We start from the raw sequence: 21,262 nt of genomic DNA, 5'->3' as shown, positions 1-21,262 counted from the left end.
GTGTCATATTTTTGTAGCGGTTCATACAACACATATTCCCATCAAATTTCATCACTGTAGTACTTATAGTTTCCGAGTAAATCGGCTGTGACAGACGGACAGACGGACAGACGGACAGACGGACAGACGGACATGACGAAACTATAAGGGTTCCGTTTTTGCCATTTTGGCTACGGAACCCTAAAAAGTATAAGAATTTGCAAGAGCACACCCTCGCAATTAAATTTAACAGTAACTTTTCTTTTTCAGCTGTCGGTTGTGCGCGCGCAATCGTCACTCGGACCCAGCGCAGGCGCGACGCTCGCGGCCGCGCGCGAAACCAAATCAAATTTTAAACTTCGAACCATAGTCAATCTTCGAACTGAACTTTTTTGTTTCTCCCTCTGATAATGACAAGATAAAAGTTTGTGTGCCAGTGTTTTTGTGTGAATTTTAAGTTTTTACTGTTTAGGATTTTTAGGTAAGTTTTTAATGTAGGTATTTATTAATTAAAGTTTTTCTAGTTAGTAAGTAAGTAGGTATTTATTATAAGTAAATTCAAATACCTAACTGCTTTAAGTTAGTTTCCCCTAATTGTAGTGTAGGTGGGCCCGTAGGGGTTGCAAGCATTTATTTTATATATAAAGAATTTTCTGGATTAAAATTATTTTACTAACGATTTTGATTAATTGCTTCCTACGAAGAACAATATCCGTATATTGCTCCCGTTGGTCACTTGATTTTTTACTCTGATCAGTAGTTTCTTGCGTAAACCGCAAAACGCCAGAGCTTAATATGTATTTTAAGTACCTATGTATTAAATGTTCACAAGTCCATAACATCCTACTATTTGGTAGCGAAGCGCTCATTTACTTATAATATATGATACTTTATTTCCGTGAAATAATGAGCGATTGTTGAAGCGGATGAGTCCACAGAGAGGTCACTCTATATGACGAAAGACTAAGATTACACGACTCCATCAATCCCGTTGCGTTAAACGTAACGATTACGCGTTTTTCGTCAGCATAGAGTAACCCTTCCGATACGGTTCCATTAATAAATTCTTAGAATCTGGTTGACATTTTATAGATCTCTGTAATGCCGCTCGATCCTGGGGATAATCTTGGGACTCTGTTGCTCTAATCCGTCTGTTTTATCCACTCTGAAATCCTATCCACTTAAACAAATTTTGACATTTTTCTATGAAAATACTTTTATTAAAAATTATCAAATATTGCTCAAGGAACAGGGTGGATTTTGAAGTACTTATTGTAGCATTCGAAGCTTAACCGCTTACGTCCCGGTGACCCATTGGTAAACCAGACACAATAGATTTTTAATTGTCTCGGATTTCTTGGGATTTCAGATGTAATTTTTACAAGTTTATAAACAAGTTTTAAAAAAAAATAGCCAGGTTTGTCCAACAAAATTAATAACATTTTATTTAAAATAAGAATGGGAATAAGAAGGTACGTACTCCGGTATTTTTGAGGAAATGTATTATACATTTTATTCTAGTTATCTAAATATACATACAATATATGAGATAATGCTAGTGGATTTTTTTTTGGTAGGTATTTTGACATGGAAACTAAAATCAACATTATGAAAAGTTTTAATTCGAAACATTTGAATCTAATCGTAGTAGTGCAAGCATGTGGTCGTTACTATAGGCACAGTATATTTATTACTCTTCTATAGTGTCGAGGGTTTTTAACTTTGGTTACATTGTAAGAGTACATATTTGAATTGGGACTCGTGTTAACACAAGAAAACTTATACAATAAAACATATTTACAAAGGAAAAAGGTTCTCAAGAGTTGACGGCTGATGTGATGAGGAAGAAGTTACTGTTATATTTTCGTGCCATAAAGTTTTCCGTTTCCGGTTAGAGTAAGTTGAGGTGTCAACTAGACATGACACTGTCATCTACTTATGTAGATTTGCGAGCTTATTTCCGAGCTTTACCTGCTCTTCTACTTAACTCTTATACCCTTGTTAATAGAGGGGTGTTAAGTTTAACATAACATTTTGTTCATAGATAAGGTTCATAGTTTCATAGTCATGTTTCCTGAAAATCAGTTCAGCCGTTCAAAAGGTATGCGACTTTTGGTGTTGAATATCGTGGGTTTTTAACGTTGCTTAAGTTAGGTTATAGACCATTACTTATGCAACATACAGGCCATTACAGACCCTTTAGTAGTAAGTAGCTCTTATTTTTGTCTATGGTAGTAGTAGGTATGCCACAGAAGTACTGTAAGCCGAAAGGGGTGACTAAAGGGGTGATTGGGAACCATTTTTGTTCTGCGACTTTTGAAATTTCGCTTATCGTCATAGGTACTTAAAACTTTATGCCCCTGTTTCACAATGTCTGGTTAGTCGCTACCTGTCGGATAAAATACATGCTGTCACTGTCTAAAAAATAATAACAGAGAGTGACAGCATGTATTTTATCCGTCAGGTAGCCACTAACCAGACATTGTGAACAGACCCTAATCCCCTGTTTCACAATGTCTGGTTAGTCGCTACCTGTCGGATAAAATACATGCTGTCACTGTCTAAAAAAATGTAACAGAGAGTGACAGCATGTATTTTATCCGTCAGGTAGCCACTAACCAGACATTGTGGAACAGGCCCTAAGTGTCACAAAGTACCGTGCACGGGTTTCGCACAAATCATGGTGTGAATCTATCGTAGTCAACACTCTGTCGGCTGTTATGAAACGGTTTTGGTACTCCTGAAATACTTCATTTTTTTTAGGTTAAAATAATTTTGTTTAAATTTTACAGCTTCTTGGCATAAAATTAGTATAAAAACATGATAAAAATTGATCTCATAAAGAACTGATTGGTTTAAGCTTTGAAAGGTCGAGGACAGAGTCCTGTAGCATAACTCGCAAGAAGTCAGCAATGGGCGAATGTGAGCTGATGATGATAAATGAAGGCCGTTATTATTTATTTCTAAGTTTTGAGGTTTCAGCCCCTGAAAATAATATCTTATCATTATAATACGTAGGAGGTTTAACTTTTAATATAAGTTCGCCCTTTAAAGAAATCTATATAAATGTAACAAAAAATATTTCTGCTTATAATGTCATGTAAAGAAAACCTATGTTTTTACGACCAAATAAAACTCTAATCGAGTCCCTTACCTAACTCCAGATTGATTTTAACGGTAAGCCTGGCGGACTGTATCAAATGCCCATAAATCAGCCAGATATACAGCCTATTTGTCGCCATCCCTCACGAATTTGTCGTAAAACGCAAGCTTAGCGTCAATACGGAAACATATTGCTTGAATAACAGAACTCGACACAAGATCGCCTCATACTTTCTCCTTCGCACTTGTGACTGGCTATGTGCTTTAGCTCTCTGTCTTGCACATGACAATGTAAACTTCCGACGAATTTCACTTTCGCATTGATGACCATTGACCGTTGAGATGCTATCACAATAGTTCTTGGTACTCCACTGCATGTACTACAAGACAGCAAGTGCCGTTTGCCGGTTCATATCATGACATTAGTTTGAGAACCGTTCGATACTGCGATTATAATGCAATATTTTCTGAAAATCGTATGCCATCAAAGGGTTTAGGTTTATGGGTTCTCATATGCTATTTAATCCAAAAAACATGTTTTTTTTAAATTGTGTTTATTCAATGCCTAATTTTATACCTACAGAATATGCAGATATCTAGTTCTTTCCACAACCAAGGTATTTTGGGCTTTGGTATTTTTGTACTGTAACATAATTAGTACGTTAGTTAATTTGTTATGTTATCCTGTTCAATAAAGTAGTATTGAATTTTTTTTTCAAATTCAAATTCAAATGGTTTAATCGACGTAAAATTTTACAATTATTTGTCGATAGTCATCTACCACCATTTCACAAAGGCCCCGTCATTGAGAAGGAAAGAAATGGCGAAAGAAACTCCTCGAGCATCTTTTCAACTTTTTCCTTATATATCTATTACAATTTTTACTTATATCTAGTACCTACAATTTTACTTAAGTACCTATATCCATTTCATTTTTTCAATAGCCTTAGCTGAGGTGGACAAGACCACGCGTTTTTGTCGTTTAAATAATCATTTATACTATAGTAAGCTTTACTACATAATGTAGCTTTAACATAATTCTTAAATTTTTGCTCAGTAAGGTTTATTGCTTCATTTGATAATTTATTATAAAAACGTATACAGTTCCCCATGAATGATGTGTTTGTTTTCGAAAGTCTGAGTGTGGGGAAAAGCAACTTATTTTTGTTTCTGGTCTCAATACCGTGAGTGGCTCCTACTTTACTAAATGAATTTAAGTTTTTACGAACATACATAATATTTTCATAGATATATTGGCATGGAACAGTTAGTATACCTATTTCCTTAAACGTATCTCTTAATGAAATTCTAGACCCTAATACATATATGGCTCGAATTGCTCGTTTCTGCAGAACAAAGATTTGATTAATGTCAGCCGCTCGTCCCCACAATAGAATTCCGTAAGACATAACACTATGAAAATAACTAAAATACACAAGCCTGGCTGTATCTACATCTGTTAACTGTCTAATGGTTCTAACCGCATAAGCTGCAGAACTCAATCTACCGGCTATCCTCTCAATATGGGGTCCCCATTGCAACTTTGAGTCAATTGTAATACCCAGGAATACCGTTTCATTTACTAACTCTGGCTTATCGTTATTCAATGTCAAACATGTCTCTACTTGTCTTACATTAGGCAAAGTGAATTTAATACATTTTGTTTTCTTGGAGTTAAGAGCTAAATTATTTACAGTGAACCAATTAGCAACTATGGAAAGAGTACAGTTTGCATTGTCAAAATTGACTTCTTGTCGCTTCAACTTAAATATAAGTGAAGTATCATCAGCAAACAGTACTATCTCACATAATTTATCTACCAAAAACGGTAAATCGTTAACATATACAAGAAACAAGAATGGTCCTAAAATCGAGCCTTGGGGAACACCCATACTGACAGGACAGCCAGCCGAACGCACTCCATTTATGTCAACTAGTTGAGTTCTGTTGCTCAAGTATGATTCCAATAATGTAAGAGCTTTGCCAGTTAGCCCATAATATTTAAGTTTCATAAGTAGAGTGGCATGATCCACACAATCAAATGCTTTCGATAGATCGCAAAATACACCCACAGCATCAAGACGTTCCTCCCAAGCACTAAATATGTGTTTGACCAACGCGACACCAGCGTCAGTTGTAGATCGACCTTTGGTGAAACCGAACTGTTGGTTATGGAGAAGGCCGTGAATACTAAAGTGCGAAAGCATTTGATGCAGCATAATTTTTTCAAATATTTTACTCAGTACTGGCAAAACTGATACAGGCCTAAAATTATTGGGATCATTTTTCTCACCAGATTTAAAAAGCGGTATTAGTTTACTAAGTTTCATCAAATCGGGGAATACACCGACCTCAATGCATCTGTTAAAAAGATTAGCCAAGTGGGGTGCTAGGATATCAATAACATGACTAATAACTTTAACGGACATGCCCCATAAATCTTCTGTCATTTTTAAATTTAATTCTTTATAAGTGGTAATTATGGTCTGTGTATTTATACCATGAAATTGAAAGTCGAGATCGCAAGGCGGTGCATTCCCTCTTAGCAAACGTTCAGCTTCAGCGCAAGATGAATCAAGGTTCTCAGTTGTAGCTATCGGTATACTACGGAAAAAATCTTCAAAGACGGAAGCCACTTCTTCACTAGATAAAGCAATTTTATCATTAATTTTAAGTTCAAAATTTAAATCACGTGGTTTATTCTTCCCGGTTTCAGTATTAATGATATTCCATACGGTTTTAATCTTGTTATTAGAGTTTTTAATCTTTCTATTTATATAATCTGATTTAGCTTGGTGGCAAACGGCTTTGAATACCTTTGTATATTTCTTTACATAATCTCTAAAGTTATCGTCATGAGTAAATGTACGCTGTTCATAGAGATCATATAATTTACGTCTGCTCTTATAAATTCCCGATGTTGCCCAGTCATTAAGACTTAGTTTACAATTAACATCTACTTCTTTCTTAGTGAACACGTTTTCAAATTCTTGAGACAAATCTTGAAATATTTCCTTAAAGGCATCATTGGGATTTCTTTCAGAGCTTCTACAGTAGTCAAGTTTACTGTTCAATCGAGATTTAAACTTATCAATTCTGTATGATGTTACTGGTCTGAACTTGAAAGTGGCTGACTTACGTTCAAAAGTACAAGGAAGCGTAATAATTTGCCCACTGTGGTCGGATGGTAAACAATTGATTACTGAATGATTAGTAAAATCACAATTACAGTAAATATTGTCAATACAAGTGGCTGAGGTGGGAGTAATTCTGGTAGGTTCCAGGAAAATTATATGACTTGAACAAATTAATTATACAACATTTCATAGAAGTCTCAACTAATAAATCAATATTAAAATCTCCCACCACGACCACTTGTTTTGAGCTCTTAGATAAGATGGTAAGACTATCCTCCATCACTTTCTCAAATACTTTATAGTCAGAAGAGGGGGGCCTGTACACGCTTAAAATTATATACTTGTCCATCTCAACACAAGCTAGTTCAGCTATTCTTTCGACCGATAATTTTACAATATCTTTCCTATCCTTACATTTTAAATTTTTCTTTACAAATATTAATGATCCTCCTTTGTCTAACGATTTCCTATTAAATGAGCTAATAACATTGTAATTTTGTACATTAAAATTCATGTCATCATTCTTAAGGTGATGTTCAGTAATACAAATTATGTCTACATCGTATTGTTCTAAAAATTGTATTCTATTCTAGTATTGTATTCTATTCTATAATTATATCTCTATTAAATTATTTTGTAGTCGTTTTTTTATGTGAAGGAGCTATATCTATATTATTGTTACTAAAAATTCCTAATTGAAAGAAAATATCCTTCGCAGCTTTGTATTCATGTGATGCCCTCTCGATCGAGAGGACGCGACGTTATCCAATACATCGTTACACAGTGACATATATTCGATACATCATTAATTATTTTAATTAGTCAGGCCTGCTTTAATTTTGATATCAGATATCTACGCAATAATGGAAGTCTCATTAATTAATTCAAAATTATGTACTTGCCAGATTATACACATTACAGTAACTATATAATATAGTATTATAATGTTTTTTTTCCTTTTGTTTCAGATTAAAATGGATCCGCCAGCCATAATGAATACCACACAAAACTTATTATCAGAAACATATAATTATTACCTATGGACACTATCATTATCAGGTAAGTTTTTTTTACGAATTACCTATAATGGTTTATCTAAGACACATCCGCAGTCCAACAGTTTTGTTCCTCCAGCTGCAATCCTCATATTTTTTTCTACTATGAACGAATGCTGAAAATGACAAAAAGTACTCAATAGTGTCAACAAACTATGAGGTTTACAGCCGGAGAGACATTAAAAGTGTACGCTCCGATAGCAACTCTTATGTCTTTCAAGTCTAGTGTTTGATAAAATTCATAGCAAAATGGTCCTTAGCATTATTAATGCGTTACGATTACGACGAAGCTGAATGTTACTGAATACTTTTCGTAAAGCTGCTTCCTGAAAAAGAGGGAGCTTTTAACTCTAAGGATGTATCGGATTATCTGCCAACGTATAGCCCTGTAAATAGAAGAAGATTATGTATGTATGTATTGAAATGATGGCAATGAAAAAGTCACTGAAACATATTATTATATGGAACGTCAAGGGCAGGTGGAACTTTTTCATTGCTCGTGAGTGTATTATGGATTTTCATCCGTACTTCTCTACTAGTTACTAGTTATTATTCTGGATACGTACGTAGTATAACGCGCTGGTTTCTAGCTTTCAAGCACTAATGATTGTCTTAGATATTTTATATCTCACCAACTCATAAGGTATTCCGAATAAGTGACCACACAATAACTTACTTACCACAACAAAGCCGTTTAAAATAAATGTATTTTTTATGGCTCAAAGTGAGTACCTATAAATTACATGGTAGCATAAAGCTACGTTGGTAATATACAGAAACATTATTGAAGTGCTTACGCTCAGGCGTCCTTATGTGGATTATAGCCACTTTACCCGGTGCTTAAGGAGTCTTCACACACATGAAAAATAATCTATAATTGACTCTGTGGGAGAGTTAATAGTTCTGTTACTTTCCCTGGCTCCTGGTTAACTTCAATGGGAGGGTTGTGCAGTAAAATGCGTTTTAGCATGAACCCATGCTAGAGCAGATAATGTGTTGAAAGATAAATATTATTTTGTTCTCAGGTCTGGGGTGTTAAATGTTTGTGTTGTGTGATGTCTCCATCGCACCTTCCAAGCGTGGGGATTATGACAATAGTCTTGGAAGTAGCCCATGTGCAGTTGTACACGGTGGATTGTTTATTGTAGCTGAGTACGTAATAATAAATAATTTCTTCACATATTACAGAATCTCTTACAAAAAGTAGCTCTGATATTACTAACCGGGCAAAACTTTTTTCATATTAAAGTTCTTCGCCGCGGTCAGGCCTTATTTAATTTCAACGGACCTAAGTAAAGTATGTTTAATAAAATCTTACCACTGAATTTTTAACACGTACCTAATTTGGTCCCATAATGAGTCCAGGAAATTCTAGAATGACTATTTTGTATTCATGTAAAGTTCACTGGGTATTTTCAGCAATCATTCAATATGGTTTTTACACTTTAATAAATTGCTGTCTTTTTTGTGACACTACATTAAATATTTTTATCGTTGAAGCGCAAATAATTAAGTAAGTACATACCTACAACTGTAATTACGGTACATTAATTCACTTTACTCTAAGCCTGAATAAGATGTTGTTGTTCAAGAAATAATTTACTTAGCACAGATTTTAGGCCTCTTAAACCAGCCCTGGAACAAAATCCTAGCTAAGTACAGAATGTCCAAACAATCCACCACTTTTAGTGAAAATTTAGACCTTACGGTGCTGTAATTAAAAACGGGAATAAGTCCAAATAAGGTTTTAAATCTCCACTGTACGTAGCGGAGCATTGTCGTCCATCACTTGTCTTTTTTTTATTCTAAGTTTTAATTAATTGGGCACTTTAGTTTTTTCAAGTTGGCCCGAACGTACAGAGTGAACCAACAGCAAATATATATACTTATACAATTTATACACTTATACATATAAATATGTAAGCTATGTAAACAGTCCGTCTTCAGCTCGTGATCCCGCCAATCGAACCATTATTATTGCAATCAATTTTCCCCATGAACCTCGAACCGGAAAATAATGGAAAGCGATGGCAAGCCTATACTGCGTTCTTCAAGGATTGGGGAGAAGTGAGCCAGAAAATGAGGATAAATTAAATAAAGATCGGAGAAACGTAGTTTTGTTTTAGTAATAATATCATTGTCGGTGATAAACCCTAGGTCAAGGATTTGTCACCTATTCTATTATCAGTGGGGGTGTAAGTAGTTAAGACACCTGGCTCTCTCGAGTGGAACCTTTGTGCATATCCCCAAGGTCTAAACTGCCTTCCTAAGCTTGGACCATTTCTCACCACGCTGGTCCACTGCGGGTTGGTGGGTTCACATATCTAGAATCTAGATGTGCTAAATCTAGATATGCAGGTTTCCTCACGATGTTTTCCTTCACCGTAAGAGCGATGGTATACTGTGGTATACCTACCTCACGATAGATATATATATGCGGGCTACCATACTATAAGCAGTCAATAAACGAGCTTCACTGTGGCCGGTTGTTTTCTTACTACTCTACTAGTTACTACCCGATATCTCAGTGTCGACGAGGTGCTAATTAATTTATCCACGCGTTCAAAATGGCGGCGTTTTTAGGAAATTTATCTGTTTTTGATCACAAAGTGCAAGAATGGGAGATATTTTTCAGCCGTTTAGATCAGTTTATCAAACTTAATAAAATAGACAAAGATCTAAAAAGTGCCGTACTGTTAACGCATTTAAGTGATGAGTCATATCGGTTAGTCAGTAACTTGGTACATCCAAAAAACATTCAAGAAGTGCCATATGATGAGCTAGTTAAGGCTCTGGACGATCATTTTAAACCGATAAGGTCAACGTTCGGTGACAAAGCAAAGTTCTATGACGCAATGAAAGGGCACGAAGAAAGTGTCGAAGAATGGGCGGCGCGACTGCGTGGACTGGCGATCCACTGCGGCTTCGGCACAGCCCTGGACACCGTTCTTCGTGATCGGTTCGTGCTCGGATTCCACACCGGGCCGGAGCGAGACCGATTGTTTGAGCAGAACTCGACCGAATTGACCTTCGCAAGGGCGGTGGAGGTGGCGAAGCAGGCTACGAGCGCGCGCGCAGCGCGGGTGGCGGCCGGGAGCTCCCTGGCAGCAGCACCGTCGGTGAAGGAGGAGCCGCTGTACCGCATGAGCGGGGCCCGCGGCGGCGCAGGCCGGGCCGCCGCCGGGCCCGCCCGCCCCGGGAACGAAGAGCGGTGCAAAGTGTGCGGTCTCCGTAATCACAATGCGGAAAAGTGTCGGTATAAAAATCTAAAGTGTCAAAAGTGTGGAAAGAAAGGCCACCTAAAGAAAGTGTGTGTAAAAAAAGAGTGTAGTGTGCATAACCTAGATATCGATACGGAATGCGACGAGAGCAACCTTCAGGCAATCTGTAAAGAGTGCGAACTATTTCATTTGAGGTATGTCAACTATGACCCAATTCTAGTAAATGTAGACATAAACAAACGAATATTTAAAATGGAACTCGATTCCGGTTCAAGCGTTAGTGTTATATCTGAAAGTTTGTACAACAATTATTTTTCAATGGAATGTTTGGAACCATGTAACTTAAAGATGTGTTTTTATAATGGCCACAAAATCGCACCCGTTGGATGTCTAAAACTAAACGTATCCTATAATGGTAAATATTGTCAAATTATATTTTATGTTGTAAAGAATGGTGGGCCACCGCTTGTGGGCCGCGATTTTATGGCCAAGTTTAAAATTTCTTTGTCACAAAACCAAATTAATGTGGATACAAATGATGATATAAAACAGCTGATGAGTGAGTTTGATGACCTGTGGAAAAATGAGTTGGGTTGTTTTAATAAATATGACATACAATTACATTTGAAGGAGAACGCAAGGCCTCGATTTTTTAAACCTCGCACTGTACCGTTTGCCCTAAAAGATAAAGTCGAACAGGAATTACAAAGATTAGGGGAATTAGGTATTTTAATACCGGTTGATCATGCTCAATATGCGACTCCTATTGTTCCAGTACTGAAGGAAAATGGCAAAGTCAAAATTGCGGGCGATTTCTCGGTAACATTAAATCAAGATTTACTTGTTGAAAAATATCCTATGCCTAGAATCGAGGAAGTGTTTGTAAAACTAAGGGGGGGAGAGAAATTTTCAAAAATTGATTTATCTAATGCATATAATCAGTTTAGGATCTCTGAGGAATCGCAAGGTTTAACTACAATTAACACTTCAAAAGGACTTTTTAAATATACAAGGTTGGTCTATGGACTAGCCAACGCGCCGGCCATATTCCAGAAAGCTATGGAAACACTACTCGCGGGGATTGAAGGTGTTAGCATTTGGCTAGACGATATCTGTTGCACCGGTCCCGATAAACAAACACATTTAAGTAGGTTGAGAGAAGTTTTTAGTAGGTTAAAGGACGCAGGATTACGTTTACAAAAAGATAAGTGTGTGTTGTTCCAAGATAGTGTGACGTACCTTGGTTACGTCATAGATAAGAACGGCCTGCATACTAGCCAGGAGAAGGTGGACGCGATCGTCAACGCGCCGGAGCCGACGGACGTCACGGGGGTGAAGCGGTTTCTCGGGATGGTAAATTACTATAGAAATTTCATTCCGAATGCGTCATCCATACTAGGTCCTCTCCATGAGCTGCTACGCGCGGACGCGGCGTGGGAGTGGGGCCCGAGGCAGCGGCGCGCGGTGCAGCTGGTCCGGCGCGAGCTGGCGTCGGAGCGCGTGCTGGCGCACTTCGACCCGGCGGCGCGGCTCGTGCTGGCCGTGGACGCCGGTCCGCACGGCCTGGGCGCCGTGTTGGCGCAGATAGGCGCCGACGGACAAGAAAGGCCATTGGCATTCGCTTCAAGGTCGTTGGGACAAAGTGAAAAAAATTACAGCCAACTTCAAAAGGAAGCGACGGCCATTATATTTGGAATAAAACACTTCCATCAATATTTGTACGGGCGTAGCGAACCTTTTATCCTCAAAACTGACCATAAACCCTTGCTATCTATATTTAGCAATAAAAACGGTATTTCCGTTACATCAGCTGCTCGATTACAAAGGTACGCATTACTACTGTCGGCCTATAACTACGTAGTGCAGTATATACCGAGCGATAACAATGTTGTTGCCGATTATTTTTCACGCGCCTCATTAAAAGACAGTACAGTCACGTCCGAAAATGATACAGAAAAGCTGTATTTGAACTATGTATGTGCTAACTCTTTGCCAATAACATTTAATGACCTGAAAGGGGCAACTGAAAGTGATGTCACTTTGCAGACAGTAATTAAGTATATGCAGAACGGCTGGCCGCGGAAAATAAGTTGTACTTCGATAGCACCTTATTTCAAATGTAAGACAGACTTACAGTATGAAAATGGGTGTTTATTAAGAGGACATAGGGTTGTAATTCCTTTACAGTACAGGGAAAGAATGTTAGAAGAACTACATTCCGGACATTTGGGTATAACCAAATCAAAACATATGGCTCGAAGCCGAATGTGGTGGCCGGGGCTGGATAGTGACATCGAGCGGTACATAGGTTCGTGCAGTCAGTGCGCGAGCGTCCGCGCCGCGCCGGCCCGCGCCCCCGCGCCCTGGCCGCGCCCCGCCGGGCCCTGGCAACGAATACACCTAGACTACTTGTCTGTAGGGCAAACGGTATATTTGGTGGTCATTGATGCGTTCAGTAAGTGGCTTGAATGTATATGTATGAACAATGGGACATCAACGAGTGCTTTAATATTAAAGTTAAAGAACCTATTTTCTGTTTTCGGGTTGCCAAACTTAATCGTTAGCGATAATGATGTTAAGATTAATTCTGTTGAATTTAGGGACTTTTGTCTTTGTTACGGCATAAAATATTTAACATCACCGGTGTATCACCCTTGTAGTAATGGCCAGGCCGAAAATGCGGTAAGAACATGCAAAAATATGTTAAAGAAAATTATTTTTGATAACTCACAAACTAATAATAATTATAACAATGAGAAATTGACGGATTACCTATTTAGTTATAGAAATTCCATCCATTGTTCAACTGGAGCGACACCTGCTAAATTAATGTTCGGTCGAGATATTAAATGTAAACTGGATTTAATTTTACCTACATGCAGTAGTAATAATACCGGAACCGCCGACCAATTAACAGCAAGTAGATGCTTTACTATCGGCGAGATTGTTTGGGCCCGATGGTTTCATCAAAGAAAGGAACTTTGGTCATTAGGTATAATAAAAAAGAAATTAGGTAATCGATTGTTTGAAGTTTTTATCACTGATTATGGGGTTATGACTAAAAGACATGTTGACCAGTTGATAAAATATACGGGGCAGTCGTTACGAGATATTTTAGCGGGGAATGATTGCACAACAAGTGATCCATGTGAGGTAGATAGTAGACCATTGTCTCCACCTGCACCGCCACCGTTGCCGCCCGCAGAGGAGGCTGACTCCCGTGAGCGCGGGGAGGTCACCGACCCCGCCCCGGAGGAGGAGGACGAGGAACAGTGGGCAGAGGCGGTTGGAGAAAATGAACAAGTCTTGAGTGAGCGAGCGAATGATGCACCATTAGACCAAGCACCAGCTGAAGTTGCATCTTCAGAGGCGTCATTGGGTCGGTCACTCAGACCTAACAGAAAAGTAGATTATAAGAAATATTTTTAAGGATATTAGGTAGTTTAAGTTTAGTTATTTTAGGTTATAAATGTTAGTATCTAATTATGTTGTATGTTATTTGCAGAGCTTCGAAATAGTGTTGGAGGAGTGTGGTATACCTACCTCACGATAGATATATATATGCGGGCTACCATACTATAAGCAGTCAATAAACGAGCTTCACTGTGGCCGGTTGTTTTCTTACTACTCTACTAGTTACTACCCGATATCTCATATACATTGTACTTAAGTTAAAAGAACTCATTGGTACATGTCAGCGCCGGGATTCGAACCCGTGTGAGAAGCGGGCGCTTATCCGACTGAGCTACCACCGCTCTTTTCATTTTGATGATTGATTGATTTCATGATTTGTCACCTTGGTGAATGGATTCCAGTCAGAATAGCTCCAGTACCAGTCATTGGTAGATCGAGTTACAGAAACTGGCAGTTAATGGTTAATGATTACCCGCGGAGTCCCCATTCGACGATCGAATGGCGTAGTGGTTAGTGACCCTGACTACTGAGCCGAAGGTCCCGGGTTCGATTCCCGGCTGGGGCAGATATTTGTTTAAAGGCAGATATTTGTACTCGGGTCTTGGGTGTTGATATTTATATTTAGTATCTATCTATCTATGTATTTGTGTAGATATATATCAGCTGTCCGACACCCATAACACAGGTTCTGCCTAGCTTGGGGTCGGATGGCCGTGTGTGAGATGTCCCCACATATTTATATTTATATTTATATTTATTCGTGCATCCCCTAATGTCAATACAACATTTAACATGGATAGATTTTTTTAAAATTCGATAGTCTGATAAAGTTTTTATTTATACTTTTAAGAGCAGACTGTTAGCATATAACCCACACTGTACAAACCGCCATGTCCTGCACTCTACGGCTTCAGTTTCGGAGAACTACGACCAAGTTTTGGTTTCAAAACCACTCGGAAAAGTTCGCAACACCGCCCGGCTAAGTATGGAAAAGTTAAAAAGCACTAACCTCTTTCAGAAGGGTTACTCTATATTGACAAATAACGAACGAACGGGAGCTACTATACAATCGCTACATTCAATACGACGAGATACAGTCGTGGTTCGCGCAGCGGCACTCTTAGAATTCGTTTTTCTTAAGCGAGAGTGACCCTCAGTGCAGGACCGCCCACAAATTCGAGTTTGTACTTGGAAAGGTAGATGTAAGGAAGTAAACTTGGTTGACTTTGAAAATTCTATTATGGCCAGTGTCCTGAGCCCTGACGCAGGTGTTTAGGATTCTGACCAACAAAGTTGCGTGCTATACGTTTCAAGTGTGTATCTGTGTGTTGCCGTGTAGAGCCGTCTGCAGATAAGTGCACCAACAGCAGTATGTCATAGACGGATGTAAGACAACATCAGTTACTCAAGCAGTGGGCTACCCACATTTTCTTCCGCGTTGACTTACGCAACAGTCTCGGGTTTCCGCCACTTTCACTATCAAGATAGTTTATAATAATATAGCCTACGTGTCTGTATAAACTAGATTGATCAGCCAAGAATGCTGGATTACTTGATCTAATTATTTGTGTTACACATGCTTCGATAGAATTAGTGAATGTAGGTTATGTTATGAATTATATAATATTATGTAGGTATAGCAATATAGGCAATAGACAAAAAATAAACGTTAAAACTTTAACTATCTTCTCCCATCCCCGTTGGCTAATGAAACTATTATTTAATTCCCTATTATGTACTAAATTGTGTTTTTCTTTACTACTCTTTTTATTTCTACTATCACATCCCCGCAGCTCTCGAGGTCACATTAACCGCTACACAAGACCATTAACCGTGTTCAAATTAACCCGTCAACCGCCAACAAAGCTAACACCAAGCTCATTACATTTCAGACAGCAGAACAAAAGGGTGGATGCTGGTTGATTCGCCAATCCCGACGCTGCAATGGACGATGCTGTATTTATTCATCGTGTGGATTGGTCCGAAGCTGATGAAGAACAGAAGGCCGTTTGACTTGACGTGGCTGATGATCCCGTATAACTTGGCGATGGCTGCTCTGAACGCGTACATAGTCGTGAGGCTGCTCACTGCGTCGTTCAGGCTGAGATACAGCTATATTTGCGAGCCCTGTCGGCAGCGGTATGATCCGGATGAGTTGCAGGTACCTATGAGTTGATTTATAATGTACAGTCAGCAAAAGAAGTTTGTGTGCCACCCCAGGGTAAGCAGTTCGATCCTGAGACTGATGAATGAATCAAATAATGTTTTATCGATATACATACTTACAAACAATCTCTATAAGTTATGTATTTTTCATGTTCATGTTTTCTCGCGTCGTATGGTTCATAAAATATTTTGCTTTTTTGCTGTCTGTACAGTGTACAACTTGACCAAGCTAAGTTTGCAACTAGCGTATGTTGCGGCTCACACCAAAGACGTGTGAACTTAGCTTGATGGAGTTAATTGTATGCTACTATAAAAATGTTAGCTGAGCGTATTTAACATTACCCTCGTGGCTGCCATGATTTACTGTTCCATCAAAAAGATCCTTTGATATAAAATATGCCTGTACGTTGTCCACATATTATTAGATCAAATTTATCCGTTAAGTTTAAGTAAGTAATTGTTAAAATAAACATTGGACTAGGAACTTCCAAAATATATACTCCATATTCATAGAACTCAATTTACAAGGGGCTTGCAAAGTTTTAACGAGATACACAAATTTAGACTTTTTGCCTGGATCCTGGATGGATATGATATCTTGATTCTTGATCAATAATTTACGAAACCTTTCATAAGATCTATGAATACGGGGGATAGTCTATTAATAATTCTGAATTAATTATCGTATCAGATAAAATATTTCTTAATCCTGTGAGAGGCTAATTACTAAGGATTACAACAAAATACTATACATATATTATGTAATACGAGTACCTTGTACACAATTTCTTCTTACAGTGAATATAAGGTAAGTAATAGTAAGTATATCGAGACGCCTATATTATATGTTGTCAATGTATCTTGTTATGCCGAATCATTATTTTATTAACATTACACGACTTTTTGTCACTTACACTTTTTTATACAATTTTTGCTGACAATCAACTGGCTACCCAACTATCGAATACCCGAAAAGTGCATGTAAGTGCCAAGACTATTCGTGCTAACCAACTACCGTATAACGGGTGTCAAAATTATCTGCTACTGACTCCCTCTCTCCAAACTTGCAGATAACGGAAGCGGTGTGGTGGTACTACTTCTCGAAGCTTCTGGAGTTCTGCGACACATTCTTCTTCATCCTGAGGAAGAAGAACGAGCAGCTGACGTTCCTGCACGTGTACCACCACTCCACCATGTTCAGCTTCTGGTGGATCGGCATCAAGTGGGTGCCCAGCGGGACCAGTGAGTAGCATCATAGAACAAGGAGTACAGTTTTTATGGTAGCATGGGCATAGACTTTAAGGGCCACTTGCAGAAACATATTAAATCTAGATTTAGTGTCAATCTCGATTTAAGAAACGTCAGTCCATATAAAATTTGACACTAAATCGAGATTTAACACTTTAGTGTTATTAAATCTAGATTTAATATGTTTCTGCAAGTGGCCCTAAGGGTATATGCACAACGGTTACATCCAAGAGAACCTGGTGCAGGAGAGTTACTCTATAGTATTGAAAAACGAACGAACGACAGCAGCTGCTGTCGTGCATTCCGTACGTTTAATACAACGAGATGGAGTTGTAGCAGCGCTCCGAAACTTCGTTTTTCGTCATAATATACATATAGAACGACCCCCCAGGGGCCTCAGGTACTAACAGAGAATAAAATAGTATAGAGTGCATGTTATGACAAAATAACAAAATGGCGGCTTTCTGCTCAAGTTGCTTCACCTGCGACTACCGTTGGCAAACAGTTGGGGCTGCTGATTAACTGCGTATCGGTTTAGTATGCCCTTACATACTTCAATGGAGACTTCATAGTTTGCTAGTTATGTAACCTCTTACTCAATCGGTGTAAACTGTTTGTCAACTGAAGATGTAGCCTTATTCATGAACGAATGATAAGAGAACGTGATTCACAGAGCGTCCTACAGATCTCACAATAACGATTCGTGACCCGCGTATGAAGCGTAATATATGCTGTGAAAAAAAATATTCCCCTCACAAGCAAACGACAACATAATATTATTATTTGTAAAAAGTTTTCCCATTACTATTGGCGCCAAGCTACCAAATCCTATATCCCGTGAGCTTCACTGCCAATACGTAGATAATGAACGGGACCCAGTTTCACTAAAACACAATGCAAATCCCATTTTAGTGCCAGCTGAGCCGGCGGTAGTAAAACCTGAATGGCTTGTTGCTACACCGGGTTATGTGAGCCGGCGCCATTGAAACTAATGAATCGCTACTAGGAATACATTGCATACGATATGCATTCAAGCCCGGTGATGCTTGTTAGTAATAAAATTATTCTATCCAATGATAATAATTATGTAAACAGTTCCACATTTAATAAATCGTGGGAATAGATTCTTTTTTCACGAATTCTCAAGTGTCGTAGATCAAAGGCTGTTATGAGTCAACCCTTGTTAATTTACTAAGTACCTATACCACTTTTACAACATCATAATCACCATCATTTTCATCATCCTATTGCGGTCCACTGCTGAACGTAAGCCTCTGCCAAAGCACACCACTGGTATGCAAATAAAGAACTACTTTACTTTACTTTACCACTGAATGCCATCTATAGCTTTCGGCATCTAATCCAAAATTTTGCCACACCCTGTATAATGACTTGTTCAACAGCCTTCCTGCCGGCCATGGTGAACAGCGCGATCCACGTGATGATGTACACGTACTACGGCTTGTCGGTGTTCGGGCCGCGCGTCAGCCAGTACCTGTGGTGGAAGAAGTACCTTACCATCCTGCAGCTGGTAAGCAATTGGCCAAATTACAGTTCGTATACAATGATCAGTCCGTATTTATTCACTATAGCCTAATCATCACATATGTACTTTATAAATGATTTTATGAAGTGGCTTTTGAAATATCTAACTACCTACCTACCATCGAGTAACTAAGTACGAGTAGCTATAGCCTCCTGACCTCGATGTCTTAACCAAACTAATGAGTCACCTGGACGCCGGCCGACAAGTCGCCGCCATATTCTGCGACTTATCCCGCGCCTTCGAACTTGTCGACCATTCACTAATCCTAAACAAACTCAAACTGTACGGTGTTAATGGTTATTTTCTGGAAACCATTGCATCTTTTTTACACGAGCGTAAACAGAGCACACGCGTTAATAATGCACAATCAAACTTAGAAACCATAGGCCCCTGCGCTGTCCCCCAAGGATCGGTAATGGGCAATAACCTGTTTCTAATCTTAATCAATGACCTAACTACAGCGTCTGAAAACGTAGATTATGTTCTTTTTGCCGACGACGGTTGTGTAATTGTTAACGCCGAAAGTTACGAACAACTTAAATCTAAACTAAATAAAACTATCAGCGACCTATCTAACTGGTTCGCTGCCAACGGAATGGCGTTAAACGTTGAAAAAACAAACATAATTCACTTCCAAATGAGAAAAACCAGAGGCCATGAACTGAACATCGTTTGTAACAACTTATTAGTCCCTCAAGTCGACACAGTCAAATACCTAGGATTCACCTTTGATTCCGGCCTGACGTGGATACCGCAAATTGACAATATTTGTTCTAAACTATCATCAGCCTCTTATGCTCTTAGCAGATTAATTACTACATTGTCTGAAGATAACATGAAAAAAGACTACTTTGGATATTTCCACTCAATACTAAGTTATGGTGTCGATATCTGGGCCAACTCAACTGATGCAGGACGTGCTTTCAGATCTCAGAAACGTGCACTGCGCATAATGGCGGGCGTACCTTGGGACACCCCAGCAAAGCAACTATTCATAAAACTACCCAGATAACTATTGATGGCATAAATATAGATAGGGTTGATACAGTAAGAAATTTAGGGTTAATTATGGACAATGAGTTGCGTTTTGTGGAACACGTTAATTCTAAAATAAGGAATGCATTTTATCGTTTAAAGGTCCTTTATAATATACGACAGTACCTTTCAGAGGAGTTAAGGATACTGCTCACTGAGTCGTTGGTTCTGTCTTTGTTTAATTTCGGCGATGTGGTGTATGGTCCAAGGTTATTTCAAAAAACTGCACGAGCTATACAAAGAGTACAGAATGCTTGTATGCGCTATTGTTTTAAAATACCAAAAAGGGCGCACATCACACCGTATTTGGTTGAAAAGGGCATACTGAACATGGCAACCCGAAGACAGCTACATCTGGCAAATCTGGTGCATAAAGTGGTCCATACGCATAGTCCAGAATACCTATTTTCAAAGTTATATTGGAAAAATAATACTTGCAATTATAACACTCGTAGTAGGGCACTAAATCAAATAAATTTACCAATACACAAGACACAAGGGTTTAGAGGCAGTTTCAGATTTGCAGCCGCAAAAATCTGGAACGATTTACCACCTCCTTTTCAGATGAAAACTAGTCGACGAGTTTTTAAACATAATTTTAAAATATTTTTACGTCAAAACCAAAAAAAAGAATTTGCCTTACTATTTAAATTACAAAAATGATAATCTATTAAATTTTTACTATCATTTATACCATGCCATCAAATCGGTTGTCTAGTTTATTAACTATGTGTTTACATATATACATATATCTTCTATTTATTATTTAACCACACTTGCATGTATTAATACCTATTTATCTATGCAACACTATACACATATAATTACAATAAAACCTTATGTGTGTACCTTGTGACCTTTAGTTTTAGTTTTAGTTTTTAAGTTAGTATTAAGAACTGGGCAGTCTGAAAACCAGCGCAGTGTGTTGCCGCATGCAATACGCAGCATTAGCTGAGGCTGTCCTTTTGCCACCTTTGTATTTATAAGTAAGCTTTCAAATTGTATTTTCTGTTTGTGGCAATAAACTATTTTTCTTTCTTTCTTTCTTCTTTCTTAAACTTAAAATATTAACGCTGCCGTGTCTATACATATTAGAAATAGCTAAATACGTAAGGCGTAATCTTAGCCTTTTCCCAACAAACAAGGATGTTCGTCCAAACACCTGCCCTCGCCGTGAAGATAAGCTGTACTGTCCCGGCTGCAGGCTAACTAAGTCTAATAAACTCATCCATATAATAGGACCAAAAATATATAACGTAATCCCTGAGAACATTAAAAACGAAACAAATGAGGCCACCTTTACAAAAAAACTTAAAAATATGTTGCTTAATTCGGCATGCTATACTATAAATGAGTTCT

General features: G+C 38.3%; 1 protein-coding gene and 1 long non-coding RNA gene across 2 annotated transcripts in view; both read left to right on the top strand.

Annotated features, from left to right (window-relative positions):
• Positions 1 to 258: 258 nt before the first annotated feature.
• LOC105392258 (elongation of very long chain fatty acids protein 4) overlaps positions 259 to 21,262 on the top strand; it is a 38,288-nt gene continuing 17,284 nt past the window's right edge. The window contains exons 1-5 of the mRNA XM_048624809.1: positions 259 to 460; positions 7,187 to 7,277; positions 15,801 to 16,069; positions 17,145 to 17,316; positions 18,726 to 18,853. Of these exons, the coding sequence (XP_048480766.1) occupies positions 7,193 to 7,277; positions 15,801 to 16,069; positions 17,145 to 17,316; positions 18,726 to 18,853 (654 nt within the window). The 5' untranslated portion in view covers positions 259 to 460; positions 7,187 to 7,192. The remainder of the gene's footprint in view (positions 461 to 7,186; positions 7,278 to 15,800; positions 16,070 to 17,144; positions 17,317 to 18,725; positions 18,854 to 21,262) is intronic.
• LOC125489312 lies at positions 10,627 to 14,102 on the top strand. Its single transcript, XR_007266879.1, has 2 exons — positions 10,627 to 10,688; positions 14,000 to 14,102. It is a non-coding gene; the product is annotated as an uncharacterized LOC125489312 (long non-coding RNA).

Source organism: Plutella xylostella, chromosome 13 (genome assembly GCF_932276165.1).
Source record: "Plutella xylostella chromosome 13, ilPluXylo3.1, whole genome shotgun sequence".
NCBI lineage: Eukaryota > Metazoa > Arthropoda > Insecta > Lepidoptera > Plutellidae > Plutella > Plutella xylostella.
This window is presented reverse-complemented; position numbering and strand designations above follow the sequence as displayed.